This window comes from Quercus lobata, chromosome 2 (genome assembly GCF_001633185.2).
Source record: "Quercus lobata isolate SW786 chromosome 2, ValleyOak3.0 Primary Assembly, whole genome shotgun sequence".
Taxonomy (NCBI): Eukaryota; Viridiplantae; Streptophyta; class Magnoliopsida; order Fagales; family Fagaceae; genus Quercus; species Quercus lobata.
Genome location: NC_044905.1, coordinates 98,618,407 through 98,638,278, shown reverse-complemented (window position 1 = coordinate 98,638,278; position 19,872 = coordinate 98,618,407). Strand labels below are relative to the sequence as shown.

Below are 19,872 nucleotides of genomic sequence, written 5' to 3'. Positions count from 1 at the left end.
TGCGTAAAAAAGTTGAGTGGTGTAATTCTCTCTCTCTCTAGTTTGAATTATAATTTTTGATCCATAAAGTTTTGGATTGTTTATATTTTAGCCCCTTAAGTCTTAGATTTTTTATTTTAGTCCAAGTCTATATCTGTTTTCAAAAGGGTCATTCTGTCTATATTTGTGCCTAATAGAGGTTATCTCATTAAAGCTTGATTAGATTCTTTTAATTAGATAATCTTTCATAAACAGGGAAATTGGTGACTCTCCCTATATGATTTGATTTGATTCTCATAAATAAATAATCTTTCATAAATAACGAATTTAATTGAATTTGTGACTTTCTTGATTTGGTTTAATTTTTAATTTAATTTGATTTGTTTTCAAATTTGAATTTCTTCAATTTTTTTTTTTTGTACAATATAATCTTTGAAAATAAAATATTGTCTTGTCTGTTTATTTATTTTATTTAATATAAAGTTTGGTTGATTAAGAAAGAGATCCACCTTAATCAGCTCTTTAATTCTCCTTAAAAAATTAACTCCTTAATTAAATATTGTTAAGTTACATCTCTTCACATTTGACTCAAAAACTTAGCTCCTTAATTAGTTGTGAATTCTTTGGCCCACGGTTAGTATGAGCTAACATTGTACTGCTCCCCAAAATCACTCACGTGGCATGTTGACATTTGAAGGTCACGGTTGACCCTAATTCTCCTAATTCTGCCATTTTAATCCGATCCTTAACATTACAAATTTACAATCAGTTGGTTCTTCAGACTCCAACCTGTCCTACCTAACTCGTTTTTCTATCCCTTTTCTTTCTTTCATTCTTTATTTTTGTTTTTGGGTTTTTTTTTTTTTTTTTTTCCTCCCAATATTTTCCATTGAACTTTCCGGTGCCGAGTTAGGTAGGTTTCAAAAGGGAAGAAAATCTAAGGTATGTTTGGTACATTTGTAATAAATCCTGTAATTAAATACTTATTTATGTGGAATAGCTTTTTATTTTATTTTATTTTTAATGTGGAATAGCTATTTGGTGGTTTGGTTGATTTTTTATGAGAGTAATACTGCAATGCTATGCTATGGACACAACAAAAATTCACAACATTCTCAAATTAATATATCAAAATTTTAAATTGAAGATTATGGTGGGGCCATGTGTGAGTTGGCATGCTAATTTAGAAATATTGTAAATTTTTTCTTAAAAAAAAAGAAATATTGTAAAATTGTTGTAACATTTTGTTGTGTCCTTACCATTACTCTTTATGTTGTATGGAATAGTTATTTATTATGACTAACTACTCTTTAAAGAGAAATGCACCTCTAAAACTACATATCCATATATATTTTTGAAACATATTAATTTTGTAATTATTATACATATAGAGATAGTTTATATTTTTGGAAATATAATAATTTCTAAAGTTATTACATATGTTGAGGAATTTTCTTTTCATACTCTACATGTTTGCAAAACTTCAAGATGATCTAACATAAATAATTATGTTATCGATCAAATGTTTAAATTTCAAGTTTTTGTATTTAAAATTGTGCATAAAAGATGAGTTTCTAGATCGAAGAATAAATAGCATCCAATTGGCATTAAACTTGATATGTGTGTTGCAAACATAGAGAATATGTAATCCAACTATAATATTTTTGAAATATTAATCCAATAAAAATTTATTAAGTTGTGTAATATTGTTTAGAGTTATACCAGATGTAACTAATCCAACTCTTCCTTTATACATGTAATAAATTTAGAAATTATTATATTTGCAAAAATACAAACAATCTCTACATGCATAATAATTATATTATAAAATTAGTATGTTTCTGAAAATACAGATGTGGTTTTATTCCCATTTCACAACAAAATATATTAATAGAAATAGTTACTCCATTACATTACCTTTTATTTCCAATAATAAGGATTATATGAAGATAATTTTGCACATTTCAAGTGTTTAGTAGTATTGGGAAAAATAAATGATTCAAATGAAAACTATCTATTAACTTTCCTTATTTAATCCATTACAAAGTTGTTTTTCACTATAATTTTCTGGAAAACAATTTTATCCCATGTCAAACTAAATAAGGGAAGTAAAAAAATAAATTTACAACTCATTTTAAGGTTGTTACCAAATATAAAAAAAATGAAATAATTTTTTAAAAAATGTTAATATCAAAACAAACAGAATGTACCAAAAGTAACCTAGTTTTTCAAGCATTTTTTTAAAAACCCATACCAACTCTTTTTTTTTTTTTTTTTCGAGACATAATTCCTACATATATATAGCAGCATAAATACTCAATTTTCAAACCAAAAACAGATAAACAATCACAAATGGGAAAGTCAAGCCCATTGTCACATCTTTCTGTGCCTCCAATGCTTCCTCTTCTTTGCCTCGTTCTTCTTCATGTCTCTGCCTCATGGGCAACCTCAGATTCAGATTTTGACACCTTTGTCCAATGCTTAACAAACCAAACAAAGCAACCAGACACAGTCTCCAAAATAGTCTATGCTCTAAACAACACTGCCTACACACCTGTTCTACGAGCCTACATTCGAAATGCCAGGTTCAATGCCTCTTACACACCAAAACCAGTCATGATCGTGACTCCAACAAACGAATCCCATGTCCAATCCGCAGTTATTTGCGCCAAGCAAAATGGCATTCAGCTTAGAATCCGCAGTGGTGGCCATGACTACGAGGGTCTCTCTTATGTATCTGATGTCCCATTTATCATCCTTGACCTGTTCAATCTTCGGTCCATCACAGTTGATATTGCGGAAAAAACTGCTTGGGTAATGTTAGCATATCTCACATTTGTAGCATGTTGTATATCAAGAACATGGTCATTGATTTTAGTCTAATTCAAGATTGACTGTGATTAAAATCTAGGAAAACTAACAGTATTTTTGGATGGAGAGAGAGGGGAGTAGCCGAGTAGAGGGGAGGGAAGGGTAGTCACTGATTTTAGTTTAGCTCAAAGTGAAATTATTTAGTGCACCGGGTTTATAATTAAATCCTTTTCTTTTTTCACATAAATGTAGACCCAATATGTGAGTTTCATGAGATTGACATTTTATATGAGGAGATTAAATTCTATAAGGATGTGGTGTAAAACTTATGTTTTACCCCTCTAATCTCAACATACCATATCATCTTATCACAAATTTAAGAATAGGCATAATCACATCCGAATGGGGGTAATACCAATCCATATATAAATCTAATCGAATTGAGAGGTTATTAAGTTGTTATTAGGTATGGTAGGATGTAGTGAATTTTAAATATAATGCTGGTGTGACAATATTTTATTAGATGATGTAAAACTCTTACATGAGAGGAGGGTGTAGTACACATAGTATACCGTTCATCACAAGCAAGGGCGGAGGGAGGGGGGGGGGGGGGGGGGGGGGGGAGGGAGGGGAGGCTCCCCTCATTTTTCCAAAAAATGCTCCTCCACCTCTATTTTAATGTCAAAGATTCAAAAAAAATTTAGGTGACGGTCCTCTTCATTTAAAAAAAAATATATAAATACTATTTCATTTATTGCTGTCTCATTTATTTTCCTCTTAATATCGACTTTTTGTCATTTATAAATCATTAATTTTAGGAATGTTTAAAGCATAGGTTTATAAAAATATAAAAGTAACTCTCTTTAAGACACACACGCACACTCATATATATATATATATATATATTCAAGAATAAAGCCATACACATTTATATTGAGAAAATTAAGGATACCAGAATACAATGATATATTTAGCATAGACCCCCTAAGAAAATTTTTTGGCTCTACCACTGAGGATAGGTGAATTCTTTGAATATATATATACATAGTTTGTATAAGTACAACAACTAAGAGGCATGGATTTTGATACATAGTTTATATATACATAGTTTGTATAATTTTTTATCTAAATATGAATTTCGATAATTATGGTAATTATTAATAGAAAAATTTATTAGTCTAAATATGAAATTATATATATTTTTTATTTAAAGAAAGGGTTTGAATTTGGTAAGGATGGGGTGTAAAACCCATATTTTACACAATCCAATAAGAGATTGCCACATCATCTTTTTACTTAAAACTCAATATATCCTACCACACCTAATAACATTGCATCAGTCTTTTACTTAATACTTGAAATATTGTATTTATGGAGATATTATCATGTGTGATTAGATGTATTTATATTTTAGTAATATAATAATATAGCATGTCCTTATTAGAGGGTGTAAACCAAAGGTTTACACCAAATCCTTATAAATTTTAATATTTTAAAGAAAATATGACGGGAAAAATTTTAATAGAGGCTTTAAAAGGAGTATGGAATTTAAAATCAATTAGAAAATATGAATATATATATATATATTAATAAGAGAAAATCCAATTAAATTCTATATTGGAGTTCAACTTTGTCTCACGTATCTCATCTAATTTTTAAATTTGTGTGTCAAGTAAAATATTAGGTGCAAAAATCAAAGAGTCTAAATTCAAATAGATTCTAAATTGAATTTTAATTTGAGTTCAATTTTACGCCATGTGTCCCACCTAATTTTTTAATTTTTGTGGCAAGTGAATTATTAGGTACAAAACTCGAATAGTCTAGATTCAATTAAATTTTAAATCATATATATATATATATATATATATAAAATGAGAAATCATTACATATTTTAGAAATTCATGGCTTAAAACATGTGTAAGTTGTAATTCTTACACCAAATTTATTTTGAAGTAATTGTGATTGTTTTAAATATATCCGTGCATATACATAGGATTACACGCTAGTTATAATAATGACGTGTAAAATTATGAGATCTTAATTTATGCACAATATTATGAGGTTAACTAAAAGTCAAACATATTTGGTTTATATATATATATATTCCCCACCCACCCAACACCACCACCCCCCCCCCCCCCCCCCCCCCATACTAGGATACTCCAAAACCCCCACATTACTAGTTGGTTTAATGGGGTGTTTAAATGTAGAACATAATTTTACTTCAATTTAAAAATGTAATAGAATAATAATCTATAAAATTATAAGGTCTCAAAAGCCATCTTATATAATTATAGATTTACAATTTTCCCCCCTGACCGTTCATTTTAACAGGTACAAGCCGGTGCAACTGTCGGAGAAGTTTATTATAGAATATGGGAGCAGAGCAAAGTACATGGCTTCCCTGCTGGGATTTGTCTCACTTTGGGAGTTGGAGGGCACTTCAGTGGTGGAGGATATGGTAACATGTTGCGAAAATATGGACTATCAGTCGATAATGTTGTTGATGCAAAAATAGTAGACGTAAATGGTAGAATTCTTGACAAGATTTCGATGGGAGAAGATCTTTTTTGGGCTATCAGAGGGGGAGGAGGAGCAAGTTTTGGAGTAATATTGGCATACAAAATAAATTTGGTTCCGGTTCCAGAAATTGTTACAGTTTTTCAAGTTCAAAGGACCTTGGAAGAGAATGCAACTGATGTTGTTTATCAGTGGCAGAATGTTGCACCAAACACTGATGAGAACCTTTTCATGAGGATGCTTATACAACCCGTGACTTCCAAAGTGATGAAGGGTCAAAAGACTATCAGAGCCACAATTATGGCATTGTTTTTAGGTAAGGGTGATGATGTTGTCACATTGTTAGGAAAAGAGTTTCCTGAATTAGGCCTAAAGAAGGAAAATGTTGAGGAAATGAGTTGGATTGATTCTGTTCTGTGGTGGAATCATTATGACAATGGAACCTCCCCTGATGTCTTGCTTGATCGAAATCTTGATTCCGCGGATTTCTTGAAGAGGAAGTCAGACTATGTGCAGACCCCAATTCCGAAAGATGGGTTGGAATTGCTGTGGAAGAAAGTTATTGAGATTGGAAAACCTGGATTGGTTTTCAACCCGTATGGCGGAAAAATGAGCAGAATCCCGGCAACAGACACGCCTTTTCCACACCGTGCTGGGAATTTGTTTAAGGTGCAGCACTCAATAACCTGGGAAGAAGAGGGAATCGAGGCACAAAAGAAATATTTAACTCAGATAAGGAACCTATTTAGTTACATGACCCCATTAGTATCAAAGAATCCTAGGAGTGCTTATTTGAATTATAGGGACATTGACATTGGTATCAGTCACAATGGTACCTATGAAGAAGGGAAGGTTTATGGGGTCAAGTACTTCAATGGAAATTTTGATAGGTTGGTGAAGGTAAAGACTGCAGTTGATCCAGAAAATTTCTTCAGGTATGAACAGAGCATTCCAACTCTTCCTAAGTAAGGCTTAGGAAAGAAACAGATTGTTGTGATGGTCTCAATTGAACAGAGGCCTGTGATTGTTTCATTATAGAATTAAGTTTTTGGTTTATTTCCATTATTGAATAAGAGTTTTCAATTTCTTGGTGCTCCTAAAAATTTAGTAAAATTATCTCTTATAAGATACAAAAAAAATTGGAATAAAATTGAAGAAAAATGGTATAAAAGAAAATTTTGAAGAACTGTGGTCAATTAATGTGTTCATTAGCCAGCACTCTATAACACATGGTAGAGTGCTGATTTGGCCATCCCAAGTGTTGTTTGGCGCTCTACCATTGGTGATTGATGTGTTCTTTTATTAGAGCGATTAATGACACAGAACTCATCACCAATACTCATGTAAGCAATCGTGTATGAAAGTAATATTCCAAATCCTTTTCATACTTGGTTGAATGTAGTTTCATTGTTTGTTAGACTTTTTTAGATTAGATTTTGTTAAATTAAAAAATAAAAATTAGAATGTTTCATTGTAACTTGTAAGTTGTACTTGTCAAAAAAAAAAAAAGTTTAATTTTAGTTGTATATTAATTATGATTATAAAAATGGGTAATTTGTGATTGTTTTGTTTAATATCTTCAGGTAGATTTGTCAAGTCATTTTTGAATGTACACCTTTTATTTTGTATTGTGCATCATAACATGCCATTTTTTTATCTATAGAAATGCAATATCTACAATATTTTTATAACAATTTTACAACAAATATTATGTGGCAGGTTGATACTACTTGTTATTGATAGGTAAAAAAATAATTTTAATTGTGAATTCGAATTAGAACTAGTAACAACCTACCATCTAAGATTTGTTGTGAAAGTATTGTGAAAATGTTGTGGATGAGCATTGTGATTCAAAACTCTATTTTTGGTTCATACGTTTTGGTGTTGTATTTTTTAGATCCCCATCACAAATATTCTCTCTCTCTCTCTCTCTCTCTCGCTCTCTCTCTCTCTCTCTCTCCCCCCAATAAAATCTAGAGAATAAATTATACATATTCAGTATAAGTATGATGTGAGTTTTGATTATTATGATAATTTCTTTTAAGAGAATAAATAATTTGAATAATTTATTTAAATAAAAATTATACATAAATACATTTATATATATATATATATTTTGTTTAAAAGTAACAACATTAAAGTTAAAACAAATGAGTAACTGCCCTAAATATCATTTGTATATTCATAGCCTTTATGATTAGAAAGACTTTCACTTAAATTTAGCTATACCAAAGTAGACTGAAATGCTACATTAATGTGGTTCAACAAAAACGTAGTAACAATAAATGTTATGTTTAAGATTTTAGATATTACGAGTTTGAGATATATATATATATATATATATGGATTTAGATTAAGTGCTTTCAATCCAAACATGTCTTTTCCCATTATGTAAGTGCACAAAAATAGATTGAAGTGGAACAAAATGAATCGAAATAATCTGAATGGACCAAATTGGACCAAATGGACAAAATAGAATCGAATAGGAACAAGGTGGACTGATAGACCAAATAAGAATGAATAGTACCAAAATGGACTGAATAAATTGAACGGGAACAAATTGGACTGAATAAGACTAAAGTAGACAGACTAGACCAAAGCGGAGTGAATAGGACCGTGGACAGATAGGACAGAATAAGAGCAATTTGGACAAAATATGACCGAATGGACCGAATAGAAACAAAGTGGACCGAATAAGAATGATTGGACCGAATAGAACTGAAGTAGACCGAATTGGACCAAATTAGACCGAATTGGACTGAATTGGACAGACTGGACTGAAGTGGATAGAATGGACCGAAGCAGACCGATAGGAGCAATGTAGACTGAATAGAACAGAAGTGGACCGAATGGCCTGAATAGGACTGAAGTGGATCAAAGTGGATAGAATGGACTGAATAGGACCAATGTGGACTGAGATACGATCAAATAGAACCAAAGTAGATAGAGTGGACCGAATAGGACCAAAGTGGACAAAATAGGACTATTGTGGACTGAATGGACCGAATTGGATTGAATAGAACTTTAGTGGATAGGATGGACTAAATAGGACCAAAAAGGACAAAATAGATCAAATAATACTTTTAAATATTTATCATTTTTATTGCAATTTTAGGACTCATATTTCTAATGTCTATTTTAGTATTTTTCTTTGTATTTTTTAACTCAAAACTAAAGAGTTTAGCCCAAATATAATACATTTTCATACTTTTCAACCCAAAAATTATGAAAAAATGAAGTTTTGAACTAAACTTGAAAAGAACCTACAAAAAGAATCAATTTAAGGCTCAATTAGTCTAAAATGAACTGAAGGGGGACCGAAATTGATCGAGTGGACTAATTGGAACAAAGTGGACCAAAGAAGACCTAATTGGATTGAATTGGACCAAATAGAAATTGTTTAATTTTTAGGGAGAAAAAATTATCTTAAAAAATTTTAGAGAAAAAAGTATACATTATATTACAATACAAAATAATTATTTATGCCCATGCATTGTGTGGGTCTGTGACAAGTTTTAATTAAAACTATAAAGTCTTGTTTTATTAACACAATTTTAGTCATATGGCAGTGTATGCACGGTGAGTGTGTAATAAAGAGTGTGAGACGCTAGCATCCTCTAAATATATGGTTGAGCAACAAGCTAAGAAATGAAATACGGCTATAAAAGCTAAGGAAAGCAAGTTGAAGTTATTCAGTAACCGTCCTCATATATCGTTTCCATACACCATCCACAACACGGCAAACTATTTCCACTAGTAGTCACTCTTCAAGCATCCCTCCTTACCCCTATGGAAAGAGACAAGAAAGTTTGTGAATACCATCTATTGGGTGGTCCATGACACTCCTAGGACAATTTGTTGGGCATTAAAATATTGGGTCCAAAATCTAATAGACTTTTTTTTTGTAAATAAATAATAGTTAAAAGGAGTTGACCATTTGACTTTCCTATTTGAACGTGACCATAACAACACCTTAATTACTCTCAGGCTAAAACCCCACACCACAGTTGCTGATGAGTTATGAACAACTTGCAAGTTGGATATTATAAAGAGCTACAACATGCTACTAATAGGGAAAGTCAAACTCATGCCTTGAGGTAGTGGTGAAGCCAGGAAATTTTCTCAAGGGTGGCCGTTGAAATACATTTTTGTGTATTTTTTAGATTATTACGAAATGTAAAAGAAATTAATGGAAAATTTCGAAAGCTAGGGGGCCCCTTTGGCACCCCCTAGCTCCTCATATGCCAGCCCGAGGCATTTTGGCCCAAGCTTTTACCTATGGATATTACAATTGAGAAATCTACCCAATCCTATTGTCACATAGAATCCTTTATCCATACACACAGAAGAGGGAGTCAATGTCCTTGTAGTTGAACTAGTATCTACACTTTGGTATTTCCTAAGGGACAACGATACCCCATGTTGGTTAGAGAAAGGGCCAAAACAGACCTTCAAAATTGAAAGATTTATTTGGACAATGCAAGGCAAAGCTGGAAATTTTTGCTCTCTCTAGTTATAATAAACAGTACCTATAGAAAAAGCTGCTGTATGGGATAAAGAATCCTTTTCTTCTTCTTTATTTTCTTTTTAATTTATTTTTTGGAATTAGTAACGTTCTTAGAGTGGATGTTACCCTACAATTGGCCCATCGTTTGCAACTGAGAGAGAGAGAGAGAGAGAGAGGCAAATTGAGTGCAGTATCAGCGTTAACATGATAAATAGTCTTGAGATATTACAGAATTATACATAATTTTCCATATCTGAGTGTCCCCTTGTAGCTTGTAGGAACGTTTCTTAATGCGAAAAGAGAGACTAATAGGAATGGATTTAAAGAATGAGAGAAACTAGAGCTACATTCTATTACATTAGCCTACAGGCCAAGGAAGAAAGAAAGCTGGTACTAATTACATGCACGTATGACATGAAGTTGGAATGATCAGACCATTTGGATTACCAAGTAACATCTCCCTATTAACATTAGTTAGTACGAATTTTAAGAAAGATTTTGAATGGATCATATATTCATATTAACAGAATCTTTTTTTTTTTTTGGGGGGGAAGAGAAGAGAGGGAGGGGGGGGGGGGGGGAGGATTGTCACGAAGTTGAATTAATGTGGTCGACTGAATAGAGTATGCTAATGAAAATACTAGAGATGAGATGAACAGTAAGAAAATTAGAAACTGAACAAAAGATAATTAAGAAAACACTAGAGATGAATAGTTACTGTGCAGATTAACCCTATGACTGTGGTGGAACAACTGCGAGAATAGAACCATATGGTCAATCGGGATGCATGTGTGACACAGCTGACACGAACAAAATCTAGATAGATGAACTCCTGTTCCCACCATAAAGGGTTTTTTATCTTTATCAAGAAAGCACCAAGGACAGAAACTACACAGTTTCTCCAACACAACCCTAGTTCATGATGCTGCCATTTCAGCCTTTTTATCTTCCAATAGTTGTAGCTCCTTATGCCAGCCTTCAAGCTTTGTCCATTTTTCCAACTGTTCAGGCTTCATATCTTCTTGTGCGGTTTTCTGCAGTTGAGCTTCTGTAAGTCGAATCTGCAGAATTGAACAAACGTATAGGTTAAACAAGTTGGACCAAAATGAAGTGACCACATATAGCATGAGCCTTCCAGCAATATTGGGATTGTTGCATTTTTTTTTTTCTTGTTTCCACCAGACATGGATTAGAAAACTAGCTGGGATTAAGGGGAGTACTGCCCTCCAATCATCCTCATGCTGCCTCCAGTTGAACCAACAAAAATGGGTTAAATGAGACAACTATTATGAACAACTGATAACAATCTTTTCTTCTTATGATTCTAATCCCTCCTTTTGTGCTAATCTAAAATATAGATCTGACAAGTAGGGGTCATTTCCCCTCAACTTGGTGGTTGGCGGGTTTAGAGTGACAATCCACAAATTAGAAAAGTCAAACCTGTGAAGTTTACTGAATAGGCAAAATTTTAGTTTGTTTCCCTCCAGAAAAATGAGCTTTTATAGTTGATAGTGGTTTGCACAAAAAAAAATTGACCACAAGACTTGCAAGATTATCTTGTGTTCAAAGCAAGTGAACAAACAGCTTTAGTATATATATGTTTTTACTTAATACTTCATTTTGGAGAGTTTGCCAATAGTGAGTCTCCATATTGTCCAATTGTTGTGTAAGTTTTCAGATTCGTTCCTAGAACAGAAGTACTTAAAATAGCCAAAAACACCATTTTGGATTCCTAAATATTGTTCAATACAATGATTTTTGAGTCAGAAATTTTAGAAAATTAAAAACATAAAACAACCAATCAAACACAAATTCTGCTATTTTTCTGCCTTTTTGTTTATAAAATTAGAACATAGTTTTTTGAGAACTGCTCCAATCAGGCCCTAGAATGTGGGTGTGTGAGGGAGGGGTTCACATGCAACAGTGATTCTTATATGGTTTTGAAGATCGTGTCTGTCATGACCCAAAAAAAGCACTTGGCGCTATACTTAAAAGGACCAGTCAAATTACTATTAGAGTTCCCTGTAATCGCTTATATAAAACAAGGCTGGCCAGCCTTTTCAAAATCCATTCAGTTCGAGGTTGGTGTTGGTAATAGAATTAAATTTTGGCATCATGTGTGGTGTGGGGGTTGTACTCTCTAGGAGGCATTTCTGGAACTTCATAGCATTAGTTGTAATAAGGGGTCTTCTATCGAGGATGTTATGCACTTTCCTAACCAAAGGCTTCATTAGGATCTTAATTTTCTAGGGATGCCCAAGATTGGGAATTGGAACATTTTTACACTTTTTTTGGATCTTATCAATTCTATGCCTCTTAATGGTGAAGGTCATGACAAACTTTGTTGGAAACCAGCAAGGAATAAGAGTTTTAAAGTGAGTGAGTACTATTTCTCTCTTTCCTCTAATCCTAACACTGTTTTTCCTTGGAAACCTATGTAGCGTTCAAAGAACCCTCTTAGGGTTGCTTTCTTCTCATGGACTCCCACATTAGGTAAGATTTTGACTCTTGAGAACTTATGATATGAGGGTGTCACAGTTGTAGTTTGGTGCTATGTGTGTAAAAAGAGTGGGGAATCGGTAAATCATCTTCTTCTTCATTGTCCTATTGCTTATGAGTTATGGTCTATGGTGTGGACTATTTGGTCTTCTATGGGGTATGCCACAAAGTGTTACTGATTTACTTTCAAGTTGGCCAGGTTCCTTTGGTGGACATCGGAACATTGATTTACGAAAGGCTGTACCACATTGTGTCTTATGGTGTATTTGGCGAGAACGGAAATCAAGATGTTTCTAGGGGAACGAACAGTCTATTTCGGAACTTAAATCTCTCCTTTTCCACACCTTACTAGAGTGGAATTCGTCCTTTAATCTTTTTCCTTGTTCTAATTTTTAGAAATGCTTGATCATTGTAATTTAAGAGTTTGATGTACTGTTATCCATGTACACTCCCAGTGTACCTGGATTTTTTATTAATACAATTCCGTTATTTATCCCCCCCCCCCCCCCAAAAAAAAAAAAAAAAAAACCAAGATCTATTTAGCTAGCACCCAATGTGGGACTCAACAACCACTCACACAACACATACTCATACCACCCAATCAAATTAAATCTACACTATCTGGAGTACCACAATCTTCCCCATAGACGTCCTCAACGGGTATTGTGCGGCAATACCCTCAAGTCTTGGCTTTGATACCATTTATCACCGCCCATAAAGTGCTAGTCACATCTACTCTATACCCTAAACAGACTAATCAAGTTACAATTAGAGCTCCTCGTAAACACTTATATAGAAAGGATCTACCTAATAAACACTTGATGAGGGACTCAACACATTCCCACACAACACACACTCATACAATCCAATCCAATCCAATCAAATCCACACAATATGGGGTATCACAATGTTCTAAGAAGTACAGGATTAAAGAAATAATTTCAGTTTTTAATTCACAAGTTATTCTTAATTTGTAATGAAGGGAAAATTTGAAATTTTCTACAGCCCTTGCAAATTAAGGATACTTTGTTAATTGAATCAAGTTTAGAAATTTCTACAAGGGTTACGGTCTCTATATATATGATCATGTACTTAGAGATTTTTAGATTTGATCATACAAATTTGAGCATTGTGGTTTCAGAAGGTATGTATCCTAGTGTGATCTTTCTTTTTTATTTTTCCCTCTCTTTTCTTCTTCTCTTTCTCTTGATTACTGTTCACGTAACTATTGACACAGTCCCTGACACCCTGTTCTCTCTTTTCTACCCCAAAAGACACTCCCTTTCCCTCACCATAACGATCGACATTCAAAATAACTGACCATTGAAACATAGAGTACTTCTGAGATTGACACTTGCCAATATCAACAATACTCTGTACCTGATTTACTTCCTGAAGCCTCCATATTTGGTTCAAAGTGTTTCTTTGGAAATCATTTTCCTTATGCCTAACTAGCTGCAATCCATTTGACACTCTATTAATGGGGTAGATTAGTTTGAGAGAGACTTCAACTCTTCATGTTAGTAGCCCATCACTTCAAAAGTAGTAGCTTGTAATCAAGGACCTTGCCCCTATATTAATATCTGATTTTATTTGCCTGTCAATAACAAATGAATGGTCCTGTTTCAGCATATATATATTTCCGTCCATCACCACCTGGCTTTGGTATCACTCACCATCTCTGAAGGACTTGCCTCTAGCACATAGCTCACAAGTGCAATTTCCCTCTATTTTTTCTTCCTTTTACACTTCTTTATTGTATTCTGTGCCTTTCTTCCCACTGTTCTTGGACATGGAAACATATTGCAAGTCCAACCCTTATTCCTTTCACTTGATCACTTTGAAAAACATCTACAAATTGAGGCTTTTACTCAAATTGCACTCTTCAAGATAGCAAGACCAACATATCTTACAAACTTATCTAGTTCTGACCCAGAACTCTCCTAAACACAGGGCCATAAGATAAATTGAGCTACTGAAGCTTCGCTTGAGATTGTGCAGCTAGTCATTTGACCTACTTCTCTGCTTGTAGACAAACAAGCCAATCTTTGGGAACAGTTACCAAGCACAACTTGAGATTGGCTCATTAAAAAAAAAAAAATCCCTGGCATCCACATGTCTCACTCTCTCTCTCTCTCTCTCACACACACACACACACACATTTTAGTATGCTAAGCACACACTAAGGATAAACAACAGTTTTTCGGCCAAGCCAAATACATTAAATCAGATTATTTTTCTTAAAGTATTACGCTAGAAATTATAGTTTCCCCCTTTTTAAAAAGGCCTCTTCCCCAGAAAATATCATTTTAGATGCGTAGGCACTAGGCACTGTCCAAGATAGCCTTTTTTTGATCTAATACACCACCTTAATCAAGATCATTAAAGGCAATCCACTCAGTAATATCAGACCATAGAGGAGAAGAAATAAAAAGAAGGGAAACAAAGGACTGAAGGACAGGAGGAAGTAGAAAAGAAAAGACAGATAAATACAGCAGTCAGCTCATAAATCACACAGAAACAAACTTTACATGATGAAGAGGCAAAAGCAACTGGTCCTCATGATTCCTCATTTTGCACAAACATAAATTGGTAAGGTAAGAGCCCCTCCCATAAAAAAAAAAAAGTTTGATCATGTGCACAGCTATCACAAAATTTTGAAATGATAACTGGTCAAGGCTTTTGTGATCCTGATTTTGTATTTAATTTCATATATTAAGCAACAACTTTCTTACTTAGTAGAATATCTCAAACAAATTAACAAACCTTTAATTCCCTTATAAAACACAAGGTCAGCGTGCAGATTGCAGCCAAACATAACAACTCTAAAGAAAATCAGCAGTAAACTGCATCTCTTGCAACAGAGATTATTGTGTGTGAGAATGCCACTACATTTGAATGCAGCAAAAGGCAAACCAGGTGTAGACCTAATGGCTTAACTAAATATCAGCTCAATGGAAAATAGGAAAGGAGAAAGAAAAAGGCTACACTATTTCTAGCCTAAAAACAAAAACATTTCGGAGTGCACAATGCTGGTACCTAAGTATATCACAAACATCTTCACATGCATAACTAAACAAGCCTAATTGCCAGGCAAAGTAAAAGAAATACCATTTTTCCTTAAATCATCAAATAAATACCTTGCCCATTGTCAAACGTAGTTCATATTGTATTCAGATGTAAAGAGCGTATTGTCATATCTAAACAATTTGAGACAGTGCTGCCAACACTAATAAAATAGGCAATGGGTAAGTTATAAATGTACTCAATGGGTTTTGAACCATTGAACCATGACCTCACCTAGGAGGAAATGTCATTTGAGTTATAGCTCATTCGTCACATGCCATATGTAAAATGTAACCTGTGAATGTTAATTATAATGTAATTCAATGATTGTACACTCGATCTATCCGGAACAAACTGAAAAGAAATAAATTCAATCTATTGTACTTTATGGAACATTGAAGAAATGAATTCAATAAATCCATTTCACAAAATTATCCTCGGTGAGCTAATAACAGGTCCAATATATCTTTCTGTGTTTCTTCCTTTCTTTCCCTTAAATATAAAAAATCCAAATAGTCTAAAACATAGAACGTGTAGTAAGAAAGTTTGCAAAAGAATGTAAATAAATATAGAATTCAACAACTTCCAGAGTAAAAAATACACCCACACTTCAATAAATCTATTTTCCAAAATTATCCTTGGTGGGTTAATAAGAGATCCAATGTATCTTTCAATTTGTCTTCCTTTCTTTCCCTCAATTTTCTAAATGGAATGTTAAAAATTCATTAACCCCAAATAGTTTAAAAGGTAGACATTGAAGTAAGAAATGATACAAAAAAAAAAAAATGGTAAATAAAAATAAAATTCAACAGATTACACTTCAAGAAATCTAGTTTCCAAAATTATCTTTATTGGGTTAATAAGAGATCCAATGTATTGCTTATCAAAAAAAAAAAAGAAAAAAGAAAAGAAAAGATCCAATGTATCTCTCAGTCTATCTTACTTTTTCTTCCCCTCAATTTTTCTGAATGGAATACTAAAAATTCAGTAACCCCAACTTGTAGTAAGAAAGTTTGCAAAAGATTGTAAATAAATATAGAATTCAACAACTTCCAGAGTAAAGAAACACACCCACACTTCAATAAATCTATTTTCCAAAATTATCCTTGGTGGGTTAATAAGAGATCCAATGTATCTTTCAATTTGTCTTCCTTTCTTTCCCTCAATTTTCTAAATTGAATGTTAAAAATTCATTAACCCAAAATAGTTTAAAAAGTAGACATTGAAGTAAGAAATGTTACAAAAAAAAAAAAATGGTAAATAAAAATAAAATTCAACAGATTACACTTCAAGAAAAATAGTTTCCAAAATTATCCTTATTGGGTTAATAAGAGATCCATTGTATTACTTATCAAAAAAAAAAAAAAAAAAAAAAAGAGATCCAAAATTATCCTTATTGGGTTAATAAGAGATCCATTGCATTACTTATCAAAAAAAAAAAAAAAGAGATCCAATGCATCTCTCAATCTATCTTACTTTTTCTTCCCCTCAATTCTTCTGAATGGAATACTAAAAATTCAGTAACCGCAATAGTCTAAAAAGTAGAAAGTAAAGTAAGAAGTTGCACATTTTTGAAAACATACACACACACACATGCCACAATTTTTCTAAATGGAATATTAAAATTTCATTAACCCCAACAGTCTAAAAAGTAGATATCAAAGTAAGAAAAATTGCAAATTTTGGAAATTAAAATTAAACAACTTATGCTTAAATAAATCTATTTTCAAAAATTATACTTGGTGGGTTAATAAGACTGTAAGAGATCCAATGTATTTTGGTGTTTCTTCCTTTCTTTCCCTCAATTTTTCTAAATGGAATATAAAAAATTCATTAAATCTGGTAGTCTAAAAAGTAGAAATTGAAGTAAGAAAAGTTGCACCTTTCTGTAAACGCATGCATGCATGCATGCACCCACCCTTCTACACACACATGTATTTATCATCTGACCAACTGAAAATTACGTCAGAAATTCAATACGTATATTATATATATCACCACTATAATATTTTCTGTAAATGCATCAATTAGGATTCTATTAGAACATCTACATTCAAATTTGTCACACTCAGAAGTGATATTTTGGTTGTCTTGTTGTTGTCCTATGACCCCGATGAACAAAAATCGTGAAAACAAAAAGAAAGGAGAGATGAGAGAATCAAAGAAGAAGGATTAAAAGAAAGAATACAAAAAGACTAATTTTAGAAAACGTATACACATGTTATAAATCTATTACTTTTTTATAGGGAGATAGTGGGAGAAGGGCAGGCGGGGTTCGAACAACAAACATGGGCATCACAAAGGATGCCGTTACCATTAGGCTATCACTTGAACCTTCACATTTTAAGCCTACTCTCCAATGAAAACAATTAAAAAGCTATATTTTTTAATTGTCGGATGCAACAAAATCTGGCCTAATCGAATAAATTTGCAGAGGCAAATTCACATGTTTATGAATTGAATGACAGACACAGATAAATGATTCAATACAATTCATATGATCATATGATACATGAGTATCCCCGATACACTCTAATTTGATGCGTATTGATAAAAAAAAAATTAAGATAAAAATAATTTTCCCCATGCAGAATTTTATTGTGTATCAATATCATACAATATGCATCGTGTATAAATATCATGCAATATGCAATGTGTATCATATGATACTAACAACTACAAACAGAACATGAAATGAAATGTAGTCATTTCTATTTGAATGGAAGGCTAAATGCATGAATTCTACCTTCTTTTTAAGTGCACGAATTCTTTTATCAATATCTTGAACAGGATTTCCTGAATTTGAACCCTCCGTTGAGTCTGAGGGAGGGGTGATTACACTAGCATTTGCAGAAACGGCTAGCTCATTTATCTGAGATGTTAACTGCTCGATAGACTCCGATCCATTACCTAAATCTTCATCAGGTGGTGCTTCTTCCAATTTTATCTCCCCACCTACTGTTTGTTCCATGTTCTTACCCTTTTCAAGAGCAGCCTGGATGATAAATTAACCAAAAAAAAACCTGCATGAGATTAGTAGGTACTGGATTTATGAAATCATCACTCAATGCAAAACAACTACACTTTAACAGTCCTTTTGCCCCATCAAATGTGTTTTACAAAAGGAACATAACGCACTACATGTTACCTAGCTGGGCTTCGGGCATAAAGCCTAGATTCATATAATAACACCAAGTATCCTAGGGCATGTCAATTCCATGTACATGAGTTTTCACTAAACATTTTTTACCTTACAAAGGTATATCTATTCTTATAGCTCTTTATTTATAGATACAATAAAATTTGAAGCTAAAGTATCCATTCAGGGCAAGACACTAATTGGTTTTCGTGTAAGCAGATTCAAACCCAGGTGTCTTATATAACACGACAATAAGAGACTTTACCAGTTGACTTCAGCTATTCTTAACGTCAAATAACGCAAAAAAAAAAACTACACTTTTTCAGTCCTTCTGCCCCATCAAATGTGTTTTACAGGAGGATCCAAACGCACTAGGTGTGAACTAGTTGGGCTTCGGGCTTGAAATCGACCCTAGATGCACTTAATAATACCAGGTATCCATTCCATGTAAATGGCTTTCCACTAAGCATTCTTCACCTTACATAATAGAATTTGAACCTACGGCATCCCACTCAGACCAAGACACACTAATTGGTTTTTGACGTAAGTGGGATTGAAATCCAGGTCTCTTATATAACACAACAACGAAAAGGAGACTTTACCAGTTGAACGGAGCACTAAATAACAATATTTTTTTTTTTCTATTTAATAACACCAGATATCCTAGGGCGTGCTTTCACTAACCACGCTTCACCTTTACGAACATGAAATTCTATGACGTTCAGTCAAACCATGACATCAATCAGTTTATGACATCAATCAGTTTTTAGTATAAACGAGATTTAAACACGACAACAAGAGACTCTACCAGTTTAACTAACTAAAACTATCCTTAACTACTGAGTAAGTAAAGAGCAAAAGTTATAGTAAGAAAAAAGAAACCTGTAGCCGCTTTTCCTTCTTTCTCTCGTTTCTCTTAACGGACTTAGTCTTGGGCTTTAAAGAAGAACTGGAGTCGAAATCAGGATCATAGCCAGGTGGGCCCAGTTGGGGCTGAGAGGCCATCTCCTTTTTCAAGAGAGCTCCTTTGGATTGATAAATGGCGACTTCCTCTTGAGGAACATACCCAGCCCTAATCCGAATGGGCTTTCGGAGTGTACCGTCGGGTCTTCTGGTCGGTGCTAGAATTCTCTCCCCTTCTTTTAGGGTTTTGCTCAGCTCCGCTAATCGATTCAACTCTTCTTCTCCAACACCTCCATTGCTGTTCGCCATGATACTATTATTATGGGTTTTCTTTCAGATTTGCTCCTTCTCCGACCCGACCCTCTTTGATGATGCTACTCTCCTCTTCAATAACCTTTTTACAAAAAAACACAGACAGTTTTTATTTTTGTTTTTATTTTATTTTTAT

At 33.3% G+C, this 19,872-nt stretch overlaps 2 protein-coding genes across 2 annotated transcripts; one reads left to right on the top strand and one right to left on the bottom strand.

Moving 5' to 3' along the window:
• The first annotated feature begins 2,310 nt into the window (after positions 1–2,310).
• On the top strand, positions 2,311–6,348 carry LOC115962818 (berberine bridge enzyme-like 21). The gene is made up of 2 exons (XM_031081694.1): positions 2,311–2,793; positions 5,125–6,348. Exons 1-2 carry the CDS (start codon positions 2,332–2,334, stop codon positions 6,277–6,279), a joined length of 1,617 nt encoding a protein of 538 aa, XP_030937554.1. The 5' UTR covers positions 2,311–2,331; the 3' UTR covers positions 6,280–6,348.
• Positions 6,349–10,413: 4,065 nt separating this feature from the next.
• Positions 10,414–19,872, bottom strand: LOC115977463 (partner of Y14 and mago). The gene is made up of 3 exons (XM_031099319.1): positions 19,404–19,872; positions 18,129–18,377; positions 10,414–10,878 (listed from the first exon to the last, which is right to left on the bottom strand). Exons 1-3 carry the CDS (start codon positions 19,731–19,733, stop codon positions 10,735–10,737), a joined length of 723 nt encoding a protein of 240 aa, XP_030955179.1. The 5' UTR covers positions 19,734–19,872; the 3' UTR covers positions 10,414–10,734.

Excerpts from the sequence above, each read along its gene's own strand:
- LOC115962818 (XM_031081694.1), top strand. The coding sequence starts at position 2,332 with ATGGGAAAGTCAAGCCCATTGTCACATCTTTCTGTGCCTCCAATGCTT. Across the intron at positions 2,794-5,124 it reads TTGCGGAAAAAACTGCTTGG|GTACAAGCCGGTGCAACTGT; the intron begins GTAATGTTAGCA and ends TCATTTTAACAG.
- LOC115977463 (XM_031099319.1), bottom strand. The coding sequence starts at position 19,733 with ATGGCGAACAGCAATGGAGGTGTTGGAGAAGAAGAGTTGAATCGATTA. Across the intron at positions 18,378-19,403 it reads AGAAGGAAAAGCGGCTACAG|GCTGCTCTTGAAAAGGGTAA; the intron begins GTTTCTTTTTTC and ends TTTATCATCCAG. Across the intron at positions 10,879-18,128 it reads TTCGTGCACTTAAAAAGAAG|ATTCGACTTACAGAAGCTCA; the intron begins GTAGAATTCATG and ends TCAATTCTGCAG.